This window comes from Arabidopsis lyrata (genome assembly GCF_000004255.2).
Source record: "Arabidopsis lyrata subsp. lyrata unplaced genomic scaffold ARALYscaffold_7, whole genome shotgun sequence".
NCBI lineage: Eukaryota > Viridiplantae > Streptophyta > Magnoliopsida > Brassicales > Brassicaceae > Arabidopsis > Arabidopsis lyrata.
The window spans coordinates 987,726-1,005,113 of record NW_003302549.1 but is presented as its reverse complement, the minus strand read 5'-3'; the positions used below and the strand labels follow the sequence as shown (position 1 = coordinate 1,005,113).

General features: G+C 30.4%; 2 protein-coding genes across 4 annotated transcripts; one reads left to right on the top strand and one right to left on the bottom strand.

Annotated features, from left to right (window-relative positions):
* Positions 1–38: 38 nt before the first annotated feature.
* On the bottom strand, positions 39–3,847 carry LOC9305030 (agamous-like MADS-box protein AGL21). Of its 3 annotated transcripts, XM_021017370.1 has the most exons (8): positions 3,347–3,843; positions 1,486–1,564; positions 1,289–1,350; positions 1,015–1,114; positions 856–897; positions 649–732; positions 448–574; positions 39–361 (listed from the first exon to the last, which is right to left on the bottom strand). In XM_021017370.1, exons 1-8 carry the CDS (start codon positions 3,526–3,528, stop codon positions 357–359), a joined length of 681 nt encoding a protein of 226 aa, XP_020873029.1. In that variant the 5' UTR covers positions 3,529–3,843; the 3' UTR covers positions 39–356. The 3 variants fall into 3 exon arrangements, with proteins under 3 accessions (XP_020873029.1, XP_020873030.1, XP_020873031.1); XM_021017371.1 differs by lacking the exon at positions 856–897 and having other exon boundaries at positions 3,347–3,845; XM_021017372.1 differs by lacking the exons at positions 39–361; positions 448–574 and having other exon boundaries at positions 856–923; positions 3,347–3,847.
* A 6,919-nt stretch (positions 3,848–10,766) lies between these two features.
* Positions 10,767–17,209, top strand: LOC9305028 (rhamnogalacturonate lyase). The gene is made up of 16 exons (XM_021017024.1): positions 10,767–11,903; positions 12,169–12,282; positions 12,682–12,757; positions 12,875–12,990; positions 13,479–13,529; positions 13,626–13,745; positions 13,862–13,981; positions 14,066–14,213; positions 14,826–14,996; positions 15,304–15,450; positions 15,540–15,646; positions 15,736–15,829; positions 15,912–16,053; positions 16,259–16,424; positions 16,519–16,635; positions 16,728–17,209. The coding sequence occupies exons 1-16, from the start codon at positions 11,881–11,883 to the stop codon at positions 17,089–17,091; spliced, it is 2,076 nt and encodes a 691-aa protein (XP_020872683.1). The 5' UTR covers positions 10,767–11,880; the 3' UTR covers positions 17,092–17,209.
* Positions 17,210–17,388: the final 179 nt, after the last annotated feature.

The following is a 17,388-nucleotide window of genomic DNA, read 5'->3' as shown; positions in this document are numbered from 1 at the left end:
GAAAACTATTGAACTAAAAATATAGATACTTGAGAGAGTTTTTAGGATAAATCATATGATTTTTCTCTGTTAATTGACGAATCTATGGTTATAAACAAGTACAATATGAGTACTCAAGATGAGTATAACAACACCGGATTTTAATTATATATGTTTTAATTTAATTATATATCTATATATATATATATATATATATATATATTTCAAATTGAAATGCACAAAGAAAAATATGATTATGTTAGAAGATCCATGCATGCTACTTATCGTCGTGGCTTGGTTTATTGGGTTTCCAGTTCAAGAACCTTATCCAAACCAAGCCTTTGGATTGTTCTTCAACATCATGGTATCTTCCAACTTCAATCTGTGAATTATTTTTAACGAGAGTTACATATTTATAAATGCCTAAATGGCTTTTGTGAAACGTCAAAGATCAAATAAAAATTCTACCTTGATGTGGGGTCTCATAATCGGAATGCTCAGGTTGGCTTAGTTGCAGCCGAATCTGAGTGTGTGATTCATCATCCGCGACAGCTAGCTCATGATGTATAAACCCGTTTGTGTTTTCCGTATAAGCCTGAAAGTCGAAACCATCACTTCAAAGCTCTTGTTCTAAGCAAATGGAGTTTGTGTAATATATATGTTTGTTACCTTCTTGTAGAGCTCCACATTTTCTTGATGAATCCGTTGTACTTTCCTAGATAAATCGAGGTTTTCCTGACGAATGAGATTCCTCTGCACCACGATCAACGAAATTCCCAAAATAAGAATTGTAACTTGTGTTCTTTTGGGAAATTTACATATATGGGTAAGAGATATTTGTGTGTGAAAATATAGTTATATATATATTGTAGTGACCTTTTGGCTTAGTTCTTGGATTTCTTGAGTCAACATTTGTTCCTGTGAATCCGGAAAAGCAATCGGTTCTATTGAATTCCATTTTGTTCTATAGTCAATCTTTTAAGTAATACACTCCAAAGCATATAAATACAAGGTAGAGTATATGTATTTATGTACCTTTTTCATACGAATTCCACGTAAACTTATTTCAAGTTGATTTTCAAGACTGTTTAGCTCGTTAACGCTTAAACCATTTAGTTGTTCTCCCATCATTTGCCTGCTTCAAAGCAAACATGCCGCAATCTATAAGTACAAAAAAAAAAAAAAAAAAAAAAAAAAAAAAAAATCTATAAGTACAAGTTTCTTCATTTCCTTGTATGCCTTTCTATCGATATTTTGATCTCATGCTAATTCTTTATACAACATATGTTATAAAAGTTCAAGGCCATACCGATGATTTTCTTGCAAAGCATGCAATTCTTGCCTTAGAACAGCAGCTTCTCTCTGCCAAAACTGTAACACAACACAAGTATAACTCATCAAACTTTGAACTCAGTAAACTAAAATCTCTATTCAAAAATGCCATTCTAAAATCTCAATCAATAATCACATATTCGCATATTTGTCAAGATATCTATATATGTATACCTTGACTTCTGATGCGGGGTTCATTAGTTGTTGTTGCTCGATCTTGCTCTTGTTGTATCTATCAATAACCGACTCCATACTATTCAAAAGATTTAATATTAGTTATGTTCATGATATATAATTCACGCATATCATATCATCTATCAGAGTAAAGAACGTATAAGATATTAATTTTCATGAAGTTTATCCAACTCCTCCATTAAAAGCTTTCACACGTAAAGAAAAAACTCATAGCCTAGAATTTTTGTGCTATTTAGACATTTCAGGCTTTGGCAACATAATTAACACACGCTTGTATATGTATACATACATTCCACATAACATATACTATAAACTTGCACACAGTATTATGAATGTTACACACCCGCACACTTATATAAACTAGAAAAACTATATAGAAACTAATTAGATGTTAGTTTCTTTTTTCAATAAACAAGTTTAACAAAAACAAATGCTTAAATGTCATTTTTAGGGTGTAGATAAGTAAGAGCTTTAACGCAACCCAGTTCTATGAGCTAGAAATAAAAAAAGAAATTAATACCAATTAAGGCTAAGTCATAAATATAATGCATTAACATGGCACACTTTATTCTAAATCCAAGAAAACAATAACATGGTGTCAGTTTGTTTTAAGAATGGTATATAAACTTGACTATATATGCTAAGTATAATTTCATTTATCAAGTGGTTCATAAACCCTATGATATATACATGATGTCAAAGGATAAACATGAAGAATATAATTAGTAATGCATAAGGTTGATACTAATGTAAAATCCCTTATAGAAATTAGAAAAAAATCAGATATTATAGAAATAATCTTTTATTTGGTTGTTTGAACTGATAAATATATAATAATCATATAATTTTTCAAAATAATCAAAAATATTATATGCTTGAGAATTACATGTTCATATATGTTTTCTAATCCATATTATTACAGTGATTATACGTATTTATGAATATATAATCGCAATTAGTTTTTACCTCTACATTGTTTATGTTAATCAAAGTTTTAACAGTGAATAACTTACTTAGAAAAAATATAATAGTAACGATCCAGCAAATATAGCGTTAAATATACAGAGTGATCTGATCGTTCGGTAATGATATATAAGATTATACACAGAAATATCAAAAATATGTTTATGTCTATGAGTATAAATAGATCATTTTGTTAGTAGATTAAACTAAATCATCTTCTAGTTTATTGGTTTTGAGAAATTAAGTCCCTCTACATACCAATTAATCATTCTGTCTCGTGGTCTCCAATTACAATTCTTTTTTAGCTTTCCAATATTGATGTTTGAGCATCACACTTGTTATCTCATCTACTTCTGAAACATTTCTAGATTTGGAAAATGCAGACAATGAGCCTTAGCTATAAGTCAATGTCCATACATATATACGTGTAGAGACACATAAACATATGTTAAGAAAGTACTTCAAAACATACTTTGATGTGTACACATAATTAATCACCCGAATATGAAGCAAAGAAATTAAGAAACTACTTCAAATAATTTTTTTCATCTTCGAAAGTATCATTCTTCTTTAAAACTTCTACCTCATTTTAATCTTTCATTGTTGTAAAAAAATAGTTTGTCGGCTATACATACATCTCTTATTGTACATATACGGCAAAATGTAACATGTTCTACCGATCGCCAGATGCGAAAAAATTCCACTACATATGAATAGATCCCACATAGACATATATCTCAATGAATATCTCCAAGCCTTATAAGCAAAACCGTAGCATAAAATTATGTAAGTAATAGTACACAAACACTTCGGTATATCCACAAAATCAAGAAGATATAATTAAAGATTTCAGAATGAATAATTTTAAAAGAAGAACCTGGAGCTTGCAAAGTCATAGAGCTTTCCGGTGCTAGAGAAGATGATGAGACCGACCTCGGCGTCGCAGAGAATAGCTAGCTCTTTGGCTTTCTTGATAAGACCCTTTCTTCGTTTGGAGAAAGTGACTTGTCTACTCGTTGAATCATCGATCCTTTGGATCACAATCTTCCCTCTTCCCATCAATTTTATCCTCTATTTGAATCTCCTCTGGTTCTTCTCTTTTCTAGGGTTTTTTTTTTTGTAGATCTTACCAAGACCAAAAGGGAAGGGAAGACGAAGATGAACGAATAAGGAGAAAGAGAAAGGTAAGAAATAGAGAGAGGGGAAGGTTGAGCCAAGAGTCAACAATCTATTCGAGGAATAAACTAAGTATATATATGCATATGCACACACACATATATAACACACTCACCTCTTAATTTGAGACATTTTGGGTAGATTTAATACATAGTAAAGTACTAAATTTATAGTCCAAAAATAGTATTTGTGTATGATTTTATCAAACCAACGAAATAGAAAGAAGTTCTTATAAAGTTCCTAGGTTAAGAGAATATATAGATATAGCTTAAATGTGTGTAATATATATATATATATATATATATATATATATATAACTTTAATCACTGATTCTTTTTTATAGTTTATTACGGGAGATAGTGGAAACTTAATGGAATTTTTTGGATAAAAAGGAGTGAAATAATACTATTAAACGTAGTGTGAGTTAGGTAAATTTCCATTATCAATAATATTTCCTTTTTTAACATGTCCGTACATATTTATAATTTATGCGATAATTTATTCTTAAGTCTTTTTTCAGATGTCATGTGGAAATTAGTGAATGGGACTGTGTTTCTCTGACAAAACCCTCTTGCTTTATATGCTGCTTTTCTTATTCATAGGTAATTAAATTTTAAATAATATTATGGACCTTGATTATGGTCATAGGAAAACAATTTATTAATTAGAGCTGTACAAAAGATATTTACCCAAAAAGTAAGAGAATGGATTGAACAACATACATAGTACAACAAATAGTCCATATGGCTTTCTGTAAAAATACGTTATTTTTGTGTCAATTAAATTATTTAAAACGATATGAAGTACACGTGTCAGACAGGAACTTGGAGTTGCGGAGATTCATCATATTAATTGTTTTGTCGTAAGTTACCAAATATGGCAAGAAATTTAATATCAAATAACTAACGCTTAATGCTTTCGATGGCTTAATGCTTAATATCTAATCAAAGCAACACGCATACAAATATACAATACATGTATTCAATAAGTGTATGGTTATCACTGATATGTAGCTTGCAGATCAGAGAAGGCCATATTAAAATCGTAACACATATTATATATACACATATTTCAAGCTTGAAAATACAGTTTGCAAATATACAATCTAAAATGCAATCGTAACACATATTATATATACACATATGTGCATTTTTGACAGGCACACGTGGGAGAAGCAGGAACAGCTCCTAAGAACACCAATTGATGGAAGCCTTCGCACGCTCCACCGCAGAATCCGTACACCTGATCCTTTTAAAAAGATTATTGTGTTTTACACTAGGTTTTTTTTTGGACAAACTTTTTTGTGTTTAAGTTTAGTTTCACTTTTTATTACATTAATATAATTTAATTTCATGATATATTACAAAACAGAAACCAAGTGAAACCAAATACTTTTACTAGTAAAATTTTCTAAAAATAAATATTTTATACATTACAAGTATAAAGAACGTGACAGATTATAATTATTTTTGTTGAAAATTTAGTTTAATTTTATAGTTAATATAAATCATAAATAAATAATAATCTTTCCTTTCATTTTAATAGTATTTTAGAATTTATTTTATTTTATTTTAAGTGATGTTTTCTTTTCTTTGAATATCTAAAGTTATAACTTTGACCAATCCTCGTACTTGCCGTAAATCAACACCCCTAGTGCGAAGGCATCCATCAATTGAATTTGGTTTAAATGTAGCAAATTTCATTTAAACCGAACTAAACCAAACTCAAACCCTAACCAAGTTCGATTTTATACCGTTGCTGTATAAGATTTAGGTGGGGCCCAGATAGATAAAGATCCATTAGGACCACGTGGGCTGGACTGCTTCGAACCAATCACATCTCGAATCTCAAACTCAACTTCAGGATTTGGCTCTTTTTCTATTAAAGAGCTTCCAAGTGACCAAATCCCCAATTATCGTCGTCTTAAGATAAAAGATTTAGTCTCATTCACGCCAGGTGTCAATCATCAGCGAATCATTTCGATTTTACCAACAATAATAATCATTAGTATTATCTTTTGTTCGACGACGGGTTATAAGATAACACTCTTTATTTTACGTTTCAATCTTCTAGTTTACGTTTTGCAGATTTTGACTCCAAAAAATAAACTTCTACAACTATATATATATCAGAGTCTTTGTTTATATTGGTTTTCTTGAAACCCCTTTAACACAATATTTTGTACGTGGTTTTCTTTGCTGTATAAGAACTATTCTTAAGAAATGTTTAGTACAGTATTGACTAAACCAAATATCTAACACATGCATAGAAGATGTAATCCATAAGCTAGTTGCCAAATTGCTACATGTAAAAAAGAAAGGTCTTCTATAATACCATAAAGGTTTCACAGATGACCTTTTCTTTTTTACCAAAACAATTTGGTATTATAGTGTTTAAATAACACACCCATACTGAGTATCTGTTGTTCAAATAGCAGATTTATATTCGTTAATCATAACACTATAGTATATATTATCTACAAACACATTATATTGTTTTATAGAATACTGTTTTTTCTGGTGATTCTTGTAACTTTACACCAACAAAGCATGTTATGTTAGCTATTTGTCACAGCACAATAGCTAAAGGAGTAGTATTCTTTTAAACTTTGAAGTATAATTAATGCTATATTTTAGATTTAACTTTTGAACATGCGTTTATGTCCAATTAGTTTGGCTTGTTTGTCGACAGAGATTGTATTCTATTCTCTTTGTCCCAGTTTATAAGCTGTTCTAACTAAAAACACATCATTTAAGAAACCATAAATGTTTCGTTATTTTACATTTATTTTTAAAAATTTAACTAACATAAAAATAAAAACAGCAGAATTCAACTGGTCATAACATACCAAATAAACATAAATTAGGCATAAAAATATGAAAAAATCTTATAAAACAGAATAAGAAAAAGAAACTAAAACATTCTATAATTTGGGACATGGGGAATACTATATACTCCCTCCGTCCCACAAAGATGAATTTTTTAGAAAAAAAAAATTGTCCCACAAAGATAGAAGTTTTGTGTTTCCAATGTCAAATTTAAAACAGTTTATCTATTTTACCTTTATTAAACAACAATAAATAATATACTCTTTAAAATAAGTTAAAAGGTAAAAAGGTTAAAATTGTCATTATACATTATTTTTTAAAGAATGTAAAATTTTAAAAAATTCTATCTTTGTGGGACGGAGGGAGTACATTTGATTTGAGTACTATAATGTTCTATTATTCTTCATAATTAGTCTACCATTTGACAAAAAAAAATATGATACGGGAAAATGTATAATACATATTGGTTATTTTAAGTATAGTTCTTTTTAATTTTCTGGTTAGTGCTATAAAATTCACGTGAGCGCGTACTCAGAGTGGTAGAGTGTGAATGATATAGTAATAAACCTTATTCGGATTCTTGATCAGACCAAGAAAAGGAGATAAGGTGTTGTCCCTTTTGATGTTTTAAAAATTGAATCCCACATTATCTTTGGGTCCATAAAGTTTTAATTTAAACATGTTCTCAGATTTCCGAAGATAATAATTATAGTTAGTAATTGCAAAGGTCGAGTTTAAAAGATGGCCTTGGAACTTGAAGACTGGTGGAAATTATACTAAATGTTCCAAAGTTGTTGGCCATTATGATGCGTTTATAGAATATTTACTTTTTATGATGCGTTTCTCCTCAGATATGAATAAATTCAAGATTTGATAAACAAAGCAGTCGAGATCAACCGTAACACTAGTTGAAAATGTCATCATAGCTCACTAGTTACTAAATATAATAATTCCTTATATAGTTCTTAAAGTAATTCCGGAGATATAAGAGCATGATTTAAAACGATAGTGTGTAGCATAATTGAGTATACCTTAAAAAGGAATTGACCAGTAATTTTACTCAGAGTGCCCAAAATGTATTTGTCATTTAAAAATTAGTTAATTAAATATTGATCATAAAAAATTCATACTTGTACTAATCTTACCTATCGGAAAGTTTACAATATTTCTTTCTACGATAGATAAATAATTAACACTAAAACGTTAGGTATAAAGTGTAGATGTAACTTTTATTTTCAATTCCGGTAGATGTCATAAGATACCCCCAGTGATAAATGGAGCTACCAAATATCTGAAATCTAAGATCTGAATCCTTTATATATTTGGAAAATCAAAACTTTTTTGTATTTAAATTCAGATAACAAAATTATAAATTGTCATAACTAAACTCGGATATCTTAATTTTAAAATCAAGATTTGTAATCCAGTTTCATTATATTAATATATTTAATATATGTATATTATATATTATTAGATGATGTGTTTTTATTTTTATTAGAAAAAGTAAAATTAAAAATCATATATGAAAAAGTAAAATGTGTTTTCATTCTGGATTTAATCTTATAATTATCTAGTTATTTTATGTTTTCCTAAGTTTAAAAGACTTATATTTATATCATTATTTTTTTCCTAAAAATAGATATAGGTAAACATTATGATTCAACAATATCTGTTTTATCAACACGTATTATATTAATTTAAATCTGGGTGATGATGTATCAACAATAAGAATACAACAAAGTACTATACAAAGCAATATATCATCGTCATATGTGAAAAATCATATATAAAAAATAACTTATCCCGTAGTATACCAATCTAATACTGATTATTATTTACATACTCTCTATGGACCAACGGCATGATTAATTTGCAAGAAATTCCTTATTAGTTCTTATGGCCCAGAAGCCCATTAAACAAGATTAATGATAACTTCATACCGTTACGTCGGATAATTGATTAAAAAAGAAAGAAAGAATGCCAAGTAAATGTTGATTGTGGAACAAATAATGAAGATGTTAAAGAGATTTGGTTTTATGATCTACTAGAGGAAAATTCGGGCTACGCCCGGTAATATATTTAATAATTTTTTAGATTAATTAACTTAAGTTTAAATTCAATTTTAGTTATACATTAAAAAGTCATATGATATTGTATTTAGTATTTTAATAAATATAACCTATATGATACTATTAATCTATTCATTCTAATTTATATTTACAAATTGAAATTTATTTTTTTGTTTCTTATTATTACTTATATAGTTTTTTTTGTCTTATCTATATAGTCTCTAATAATCTTAAGGAAAATGATCTCTTCTTAATAGTATGAAATGTACCTTTAATAATAGTAGTTTTAATTTTGGAGAAATTCCAAAAGCTTTTCAAATTTATATTCTTTAGTTATGTTGTTAAGGATTTGAATATGTGTAATTTGATAACTTGGTTTCTAATGTTATGAAATCTTGAAGAAAAATAACAAAAATATCATTATTTTTAAATAACCAAGCAATGGATTAGCAAGTAAAGAACGATGGTTCTTGTGTGATACTACATCATTGACTTTGATCGTGTTAAGAAGTCAATATTCAAATTCCCTTTAAATGTTTTGATTAGTTTATTTTTTTCACTTTATATGTAAAAGCTAAAACTTTTCTTTCCCATTTTATCAGCGGCTTAAATTTGAAATCACTTTCGAAATTTTAGCAGCCAATTTTTCAATTACTTTCAACCTAATTATTTTAGTTTGTTTGAACAAATTTGACCTAATTATCTCAAAGCTTGAACTGAACGTATCCAACACATTCGCTTCGACATAACGACAAGAGCGGAGTAGGGAAGACAAAATTTTGACCTCATGAATTTTAAAGCCTTGACAAACTTGATATATGATCATATTGAAATAAACTGCAAGCATGTAAGAAAAAAGTTAAATCTCAGTAATATGAAAGTGTATGTAAATGGGTCATTCTTATTATTTATAAAAAAAACCATTGAAACTTTTTGAGGAAAACCACATGCTAAATATTTTTTAAAGGAACATTTTTCATTACACATTTTAATTTTCAATGAAATTGATTCCAAAACTTACGATGAAAGCCATATATAATACTATCAAATCCAAGTGAAAGTATTTTATTTTTGTTCATCACAGTGCGTTGAAGTTTTGTCCTACACATACACACATCATCTAATCACACGTATAGAAACAAAATATACATAGAGGGATGGATCTTTATGTTAGTAGAGCAAAAATACCTCTAAAGCGTGAACTGAGGTTTTTACGCTTCAGTTTTTCTAATCTAAGGGTTATCTTGGGTAGTCGGCTTCGGCAATTCGCTTCCAGGGTGCTGCGTGCGAGCAATCGAGGAACTGAGCAAGGTAAATGTTGGCGGATTCATGATTTCGGAGGATGATGCTGGTCTCTTCCACAAATTTGTATCTACAATTAATTACACTTTCGTAGAGTGAACTTCTGTAGAGTGATCCATTGATGTTGATGACCAAGTAAGAAAGAAGCTAAACGTTGATGTAAGTTTCTTTACAACTGTGATGAGTTTTTAAATTGTAGAGAAGGGGAACTTGAACGCCAAATTCATCAACATTTGAGAAGTAATAAGTGCGATGAATTTTGATTGGGTGGCTTATGGGGAATTCCAAAAGCTGAAGTTTGGGCGAGGGAAATCTCTTGAGTGACCTATTATATACTATGTGTCAATGAGACGTGGATAATTGTAAGTGGTTTTTAAGAGTGATGTAGCATCTTGCAAAATCTCCGCTTACGTGGCTTCCTCTAAAATGCTTTTGATTGTGCTGATGTGGACACATTGAGAGGCCTCAATGAACACTTTTTATTGGTTCTTTTATTAGTAAGAGATATTCTATACTACATGCGAAATAAATAAATCCACTTTTGAAAAAATCCTATATCTAAAATATGAAAATTTTCTCGTTATAAAACATCATCACTTCTTAAAATATCACAATCATAATTCATTGAAACAATAAAAAAATTATTTAGTGAGCACTCTTTTAATGGAAAGCAATAATTCATGAAAAGATCTTTTGAAATCTCCCGAAGACCTCTTAATTGTATCAATTATTCTCATAGAAGAGGAATCAAATTTCAAAACCCTGAACACATGATCCTACCATTATCAATGGTCTCTTAATTTTGGTTCTTAAGAATTTTTAGGATTAAATTTATAAATTTTGGCTCTTAACTTTTTTTTTTTTTTTTAGCTAAGTAACCCATCTTAGATTTAATGCATTTGGGAATTAATGTGTTCAGGGTTTTGAAATTTGATTCCTCTTTCAGGGTTGACAAATGCTATTGGTCTATTACCAATATGTTTTTCTACAGTGTCTATTTAGAACACAAAGCTATAAGAATAAGACATGATAGCATTATATTAAATTCTTATAATTTTATTGTAAGAAAAGAATAAGACATGATATCATATATATATACACTGCATCTTCTGGAAAAATACAGAACTACCTTGGAGTTGGGTTGGGTTTGCTTTCAGAGGAACATGAGAATAGACTGTTTTTGATGAACAATGTTGATTATCATTGATCGAAGGATAAACTGTTACGATTTTGAGACGGATCGGAGTTAGTTATTACGTACGTAGTCTCTTGACGACTGCTTTCTCCAATTTCGAGTTTTATTTTTCAATTTCTTGTTTTTGTTATTTTCTCGCTCTTCAAGTTTATTCTTAATGAGATTTTTTTATCGATCCGTCTAAATTGTATGTATGTATAACATGGTTGATTTTGTTGTGTTTAATCATAGTTTCTACTATATAAAAAATAGAATAAAAATGTGATACATTTGTGTTGATAACTTGATTACGTAAACCATGTGAATTCTGACCAAACAATTTATATTAAAACCACGTAAAATTCAGAATCAGGTCGTATAATTATGTTATAACTAACTAATGTTTTAATTTCAAAAAGTAAAAGGAAAATTAGTGAAGCACGTACACTTGGGCATGAACTCATCCAGAAGTTAATTATAAAAAGATCTATATGTTTTTATGAAAAGATGGAAGGAAAGTTTTGGAAGTAAGATTACCTGTACCTAGTTTCTTAACTTACCCTAGATCTATTTCACAAAATTAAAAGGACATTTTGAGGATTGATTTTTATTTTCATTTCTATCGTGCATGTTACCACAAATATAAATATAAATACATCTCACCGCCTTTGGATCTGATTTATAAGAGATTGTGATCTCTCTTTTTTGTTAATTAGAGATTATAATCTATATTAATTATATGGTAAATTGAGAAAATCAGTAAAAATATTGTAGGAGAGATACAAATTTCTTCACTGGAGAGAGCTCTCCTTCTTCTCCGAGGAATCAAAAGCTGCAATAGAACCCAACAACGAGAAGAAATATGGTTAAATTTTCTAAGTCAACGTACGTGTTTACATATATAAGATTTATTTGTAAAAATATTAAATGTATAAAGAGATTTAGACATTATCGTACAGATCTACCATACTAATTCTTCGCTGGTTACAATTTTATACAATAGGTTGACCAAATTAATAGCTAAGGTCTTTAGACAATTTGTCTCAAATGGGTACAAAAAATATTGTCTTGGTCTTCTTTTTTTTCTTTTTTCTTTTTGTTGTTGTTGAAAATATTATCTCTTCTTCTGATTTCTTTGTCTGAGGTTTAGTAAAATGGACAAGGAATTGGAAAACGGATCTCCGGGAGTGAAGGTGGGTCGGGTCATGACTCAGGTTTTCGTTCTGATTTTCCTTCTTCAAGGTGTTCGTTCCACAACGTCACTGTATGCTTTCTTGTAACTTAATTCTATGTCTTTTCACTGAAACAGGTTCTACAATATTATAAATACTAGATTATTGAAACTCAGTAATATTATCACAAGACTTGTGATCTTTCTTTTGTTTTCTCTTTTTGAGGGACAAAACTTGTGTATTTGGTTTTTGTTTGGTAGATTTTATGTTTTTGGAATAGGTCAAAATGACTCAATCTTGTTTTCTTAATTTATTTCAATTTTCAAAATTCTAATGTTAAAGTGCTTAGATTTATTTCCCCTTTGGTATAATCCACGGTTGAATCTAAACAACATATATACATATTCACGTTAATTTTTTTAATTTTCGTTTAATTGTAAACTTGTAAATCTTTTTTTTGGTTTTTTTAATTGTAAATCTTCTTATTACAGAAACAATTTAAACGTCACAAAACCGGGACAAAAACAATCTCCCCCGGTTACGCTTAGGAAAGTTGGTCATAACCAAGTACGATTGAAACGTCTATTTAATCTTCTGAATCTTTGTTTCAATGATTCTACTATAAGGTACCAAAAATTGTTATGTATATAAGATTTGATATTTAGTTTTTGCATGGTGTTTAAGGTGGTCGTTGATAACGGTATCATCCAAGTTAGCTTCTCGAGTCCAGCAGGCTTAATAACTGGAATCAAGTACAATGGCTTTAACAATGTGTTGAACGACCAAATTGAGAATCGCGGGTACGATACATTTAAATATCTTAACTTATTTAGCTTTTGGAAAAATATTAGGAACGTGGTCTAACTTAACCCAAAAGCTAACTCAAGAGTTAAGGATTGACACATTTTTTATATACTACCCAAAAATCTTAATCCCAAACAATGTGGGACATTCTAATAGGCCTCCTCGAGATGTGGGTGGGAAACGGTCCAACGGGAACAGCCCAAGCCAAACAACTTGGAAATACAACAAGACATGCCACTTAAATAGACCACATAAGTGGGAAACCATTTGTGTGAGAATTTGCTTGTTGGGTCAATTTTGGGCTCTGATACCATATTAGGAATGTGGCCTAATTTAACCCAAAACATAGCTCAAGAGTTAAAGATTGCCACATCCTTTATATACTACCCAAAGATCTTAATCCCAAATAATGTGGGACATTCTAATAAAAAAATATTTAAAATGTTTCGTCTAATATAAAATAATCATCATCATCATTATATAGGTATTGGGACGTAGTATGGTATAAACCAGGACAAAAGTCACTAACCGATTTGTGAGTTGTCGAATCTCTCTTCGTATATTTATGTTCATAACCATACGTATTATACATGTTTTCTATGTATTTCATATCTCTATAATGTTTCAACAGTTTAGTAGGAGAAAAATTCAATATTGTAAATCAAACAAGTGAGCATGTCGAAATTTCTTTTTCGAGAACATGGAATATCTCTCAACATACCTCGGGAGCCCCATTAAACGTAGACAAAAGGTATGTCAATTTGTATTAGAAAAAAATAGTATGTTACTAGAGAGTTTTTCTTGTTTTTTATTATGAGAAGTTAGATATATTTAGATAAATCATAACTGAAATTGTTCTCTTTAAAGATATATCATTCGAAGTGGTGTGTCCGGAGTCTACATGTACGCTGTGTTAGAGAGATTAAAAGGTTGGCCCGACGTGAACATGGACCAAACCAGAATCGTCTTCAAGCTTAACACAACAAAGTAACCCTTGTTTAATTATATTTTTATGCTAAAATTGATGTGACTGAAAAGAAAAGAAAAAAATCATTTTTTTGTGTGTTGCAGATTCGATTACATGGCTATATCTGATGGTCGGCAGAAAATTATGCCTTCTGCAACAGATCGAGATATCAAAACTGGTCGTGCTAGTCCATTGGCTTACAAAGAAGCTGTTCATTTGATAAATCCCCAAAATCATATACTTAAAGGGCAGGTATATATATAAACAAATCCACAAAATTTAGACATTTCGGGCATATACTATTGAGAAAAATGTCATTTAAATCATCAGTTTACCATTTTCGTTGGTTTAAATCATGAACTCTAGACATGGTGATTTAAATTCTTAATTTTATGTTGATTTTCATTTTAATCATGAATTCTCATTGACAAAGCCAATTGAGGCACATCGCTAACTGGTTAAACGGATCAATAAGACGATGTCATCGCATAACTGGCACTTCGAAACCATCACATAATTTTTTTTTTACACCAACATGATTTTCATCTTCCTCTTCGTTTGATTGTTCTGTTTAGACAGTTAACGATGTACTTCAATTGGCTTAGTCAACGAGAATTCATGATTACATTGAAAGTCAACATAAAATTGAAGATTTAAATCACCAGGTTCACATCAAATTGAGGATTTAAATCACCAGGTCCAGAGTTCATGCTTTAAACCAACGAAAATGGCCAAGTGATGATTTAAATGACATTTTTCCCAATATACTATTCTATATAAAGTCTCTTTAAAAAAATTTGTACACGAACCTTGAATAACACCGGCTATACAAATAAGACAACCCTGAATGATTTACTAACGCAGGTAGACGATAAGTACATGTACTCGATGGAAAACAAAGACAACAAAGTACACGGTTGGATATCGGCGGACCAACGTGTTGGGTTTTGGATGATTACTCCCAGCGATGAGTTTCGTTCATGTGGGCCCATCAAACAAGATCTCACTTCTCATGTGGGACCCACCATTCTTTCAGTGAGTTAAGAAAAAAAAAACTCAATTTCTATTTTTCATTGTAAATTGTTACATTAGTTTAAAATTACAAAAAAAAAAAAAAAAGTGATATATGGTTCGACTAACTTGATCCAGTGTTATACTGATTCAAGAAGTATGTATGTCCAATTTCCTGTTCGTTTTTAGACACACTAGTATCTTTATAGATATTCACTTTTGGATGATCTGCATGGTACGATTAGTTCTATATGTATTATTGATTCATTGAGTCGAAATGTATATCTGTTTTAATCTTTTGTCCGATTTTAAGAATATTGTGTTTTTCTAGATGTTTACAAGTGTACATTACGCGGGAGTAGATATTAACACAATTTATAAAAGCAAGGAGCCATGGAGGAAGATGTTTGGCCCTGTCTTTGTTTATCTCAATTCTGCCTCTTCTCGTAATCTTCTCTGGACCGATGCTAAACGACAGGTCTCGTTACCGTATCAATGACACACCAGTATTTCATTCGATTTATATCATCATGATTAATTAAAATGTTTAAACAATTGTATATATAGATGGTTTCCGAGGTCCAAAGTTGGCCTTATGATTTCGTGAAGTCAGTAGATTACCCTCTTCATCACCAAAGAGGAATCGTCAAGGGTCGAATCTTTGTCATGGAGAGGTAAACAAATCTAAGATTTTTCTTAGAACGATTTTCTTGGTTACACAGCTTACAATTTATGAATTTTTGAGTAATTGTGAGTTTTGTAGATACAACAAAAGCGAAACGAACTTATTTGGGAAATTTGCTTTTGTGGGATTAGCCTTACCTGGTGAAGCTGGTTCATGGCAAACCGAAAACAAGGTACTAAACTAATGGTCAGTGTCTGTCAAATGGACTAAACTAACGGCTTTTAATAATCTTTTACAATAAAATCTGGACAAAGGGATATCAATTTTGGACACGAGCAGACAAAGTAGGGATGTTCACAATAGCGAATGTTAGACCAGGGAAGTATAGTCTCTACGCATGGGTTTCTGGGTTTATCGGTGACTACAAATATGAGCGTGACATTACCATCACACCAGGTACGTTTATTTCATTTATCTCACATCCCTTTAGTATACACAACGTGAAATGTGTGTTTAGTGCTGACCCACGTTGATCCAACTAGAGACGCATTAAGGGCGTTATAACTGTTATATGCCACAACTGAAGATGTGATAAGGCCCATTAATAGGCCTAAGTATTGTGGTGCCTATAATTCATGTATGTGTTTGGTTTGGCCGATAGGTAGGGTGATAGACGTAGGACGCATAGTGTACGAGCCACCGAGAAATGGTCCGACTCTGTGGGAGATCGGAGAACCAGACCGAACCGCCGCAGAATTCTATATCCCAGATCCGGACCCAACCCTTTTGACCAAACTCTATCTAAATTACTCAAATCCTCAAGACAGGTAACAGAATAAGCATGTAATTAAATATTGTTTACAATATACTTTTATTTTAATATACTAAATGGTGTTTTATTTAATTTATGTAATAATACAGATTTAGACAATATGGTCTATGGGATCGTTACAGTGTTTTGTATCCTCGAAAAGATCTTATTTTTACTACTAGAGTAAGTGACTTTAAAAAAGACTGGTTCTATGCCCATGTCAACAGGTAATAAAATTTAATTTTTGATGATTCAAAATGTTGTTGTATAAATCACTGATATCAGTCAATACAAAAACTATATGTTTTTTAATCTATAGGAAAGCTGGAAATGGGACATATAAAGCAACAACATGGCAAATTAAGTTTAATTTAAAAGCAGTGATTCAAACTAGAATCTACACACTTCGAATAGCTTTGGCTGCAGCCACAACTACTGATCTAGTGGTTTGGGTCAACCAAGCTAATTCCAAACCCCTATTCATAACTGGGCTAATAGGTCGGGATAACGCGATCGCCAGGCATGGGATTCATGGGTTGTACAAATTGTACAATATCGATGTTCATGGAAAGTTACTTAGGGTTGGTAATAATACTATTTTTCTTACTCATGGTCGGAACTCTGATTCTTTTTCAGGTGTAATGTATGATTATCTTCGTTTGGAAGGTCCTTCCGGTGTTTGATAAACTAAATATGTATAAATAATGTGTAAGTGTCGATAGGAGGAATTATTTTCTTTTAGTAGTCAAAGTCCAAATTATAATTAAAAAAATCTGTTTTACAATTGTTAAATTTGTTACTTGTACATCCAATTATAGTTTTTCTTTTGTTATTAATGTAGAACTAATTCTTCGTTAATGTCATCAAGTTCTTAATATTTTTAAGAGTTTTTTTATATATAAAAACTCAAATGCCAAAAATGATATGTAAAGCATATAACTATATCAAATATTACAACATTCACCATGCATGATGATGAT

Excerpts from the sequence above, each read along its gene's own strand:
- LOC9305030 (XM_021017370.1), bottom strand. The coding sequence starts at position 3,528 with ATGGGAAGAGGGAAGATTGTGATCCAAAGGATCGATGATTCAACGAGT. Across the intron at positions 898-1,014 it reads GTGGAATTCGTATGAAAAAG|GAACAAATGTTGACTCAAGA; the intron begins GTACATAAATAC and ends CCGGATTCACAG. Across the intron at positions 733-855 it reads TCCAAGAACTAAGCCAAAAG|AGGAATCTCATTCGTCAGGA; the intron begins GTCACTACAATA and ends ATCGTGGTGCAG.
- LOC9305028 (XM_021017024.1), top strand. The coding sequence starts at position 11,881 with ATGGTTAAATTTTCTAAGTCAAC. Across the intron at positions 13,530-13,625 it reads CAAAAGTCACTAACCGATTT|TTTAGTAGGAGAAAAATTCA; the intron begins GTGAGTTGTCGA and ends ATGTTTCAACAG. Across the intron at positions 13,982-14,065 it reads TTCAAGCTTAACACAACAAA|ATTCGATTACATGGCTATAT; the intron begins GTAACCCTTGTT and ends TGTGTGTTGCAG.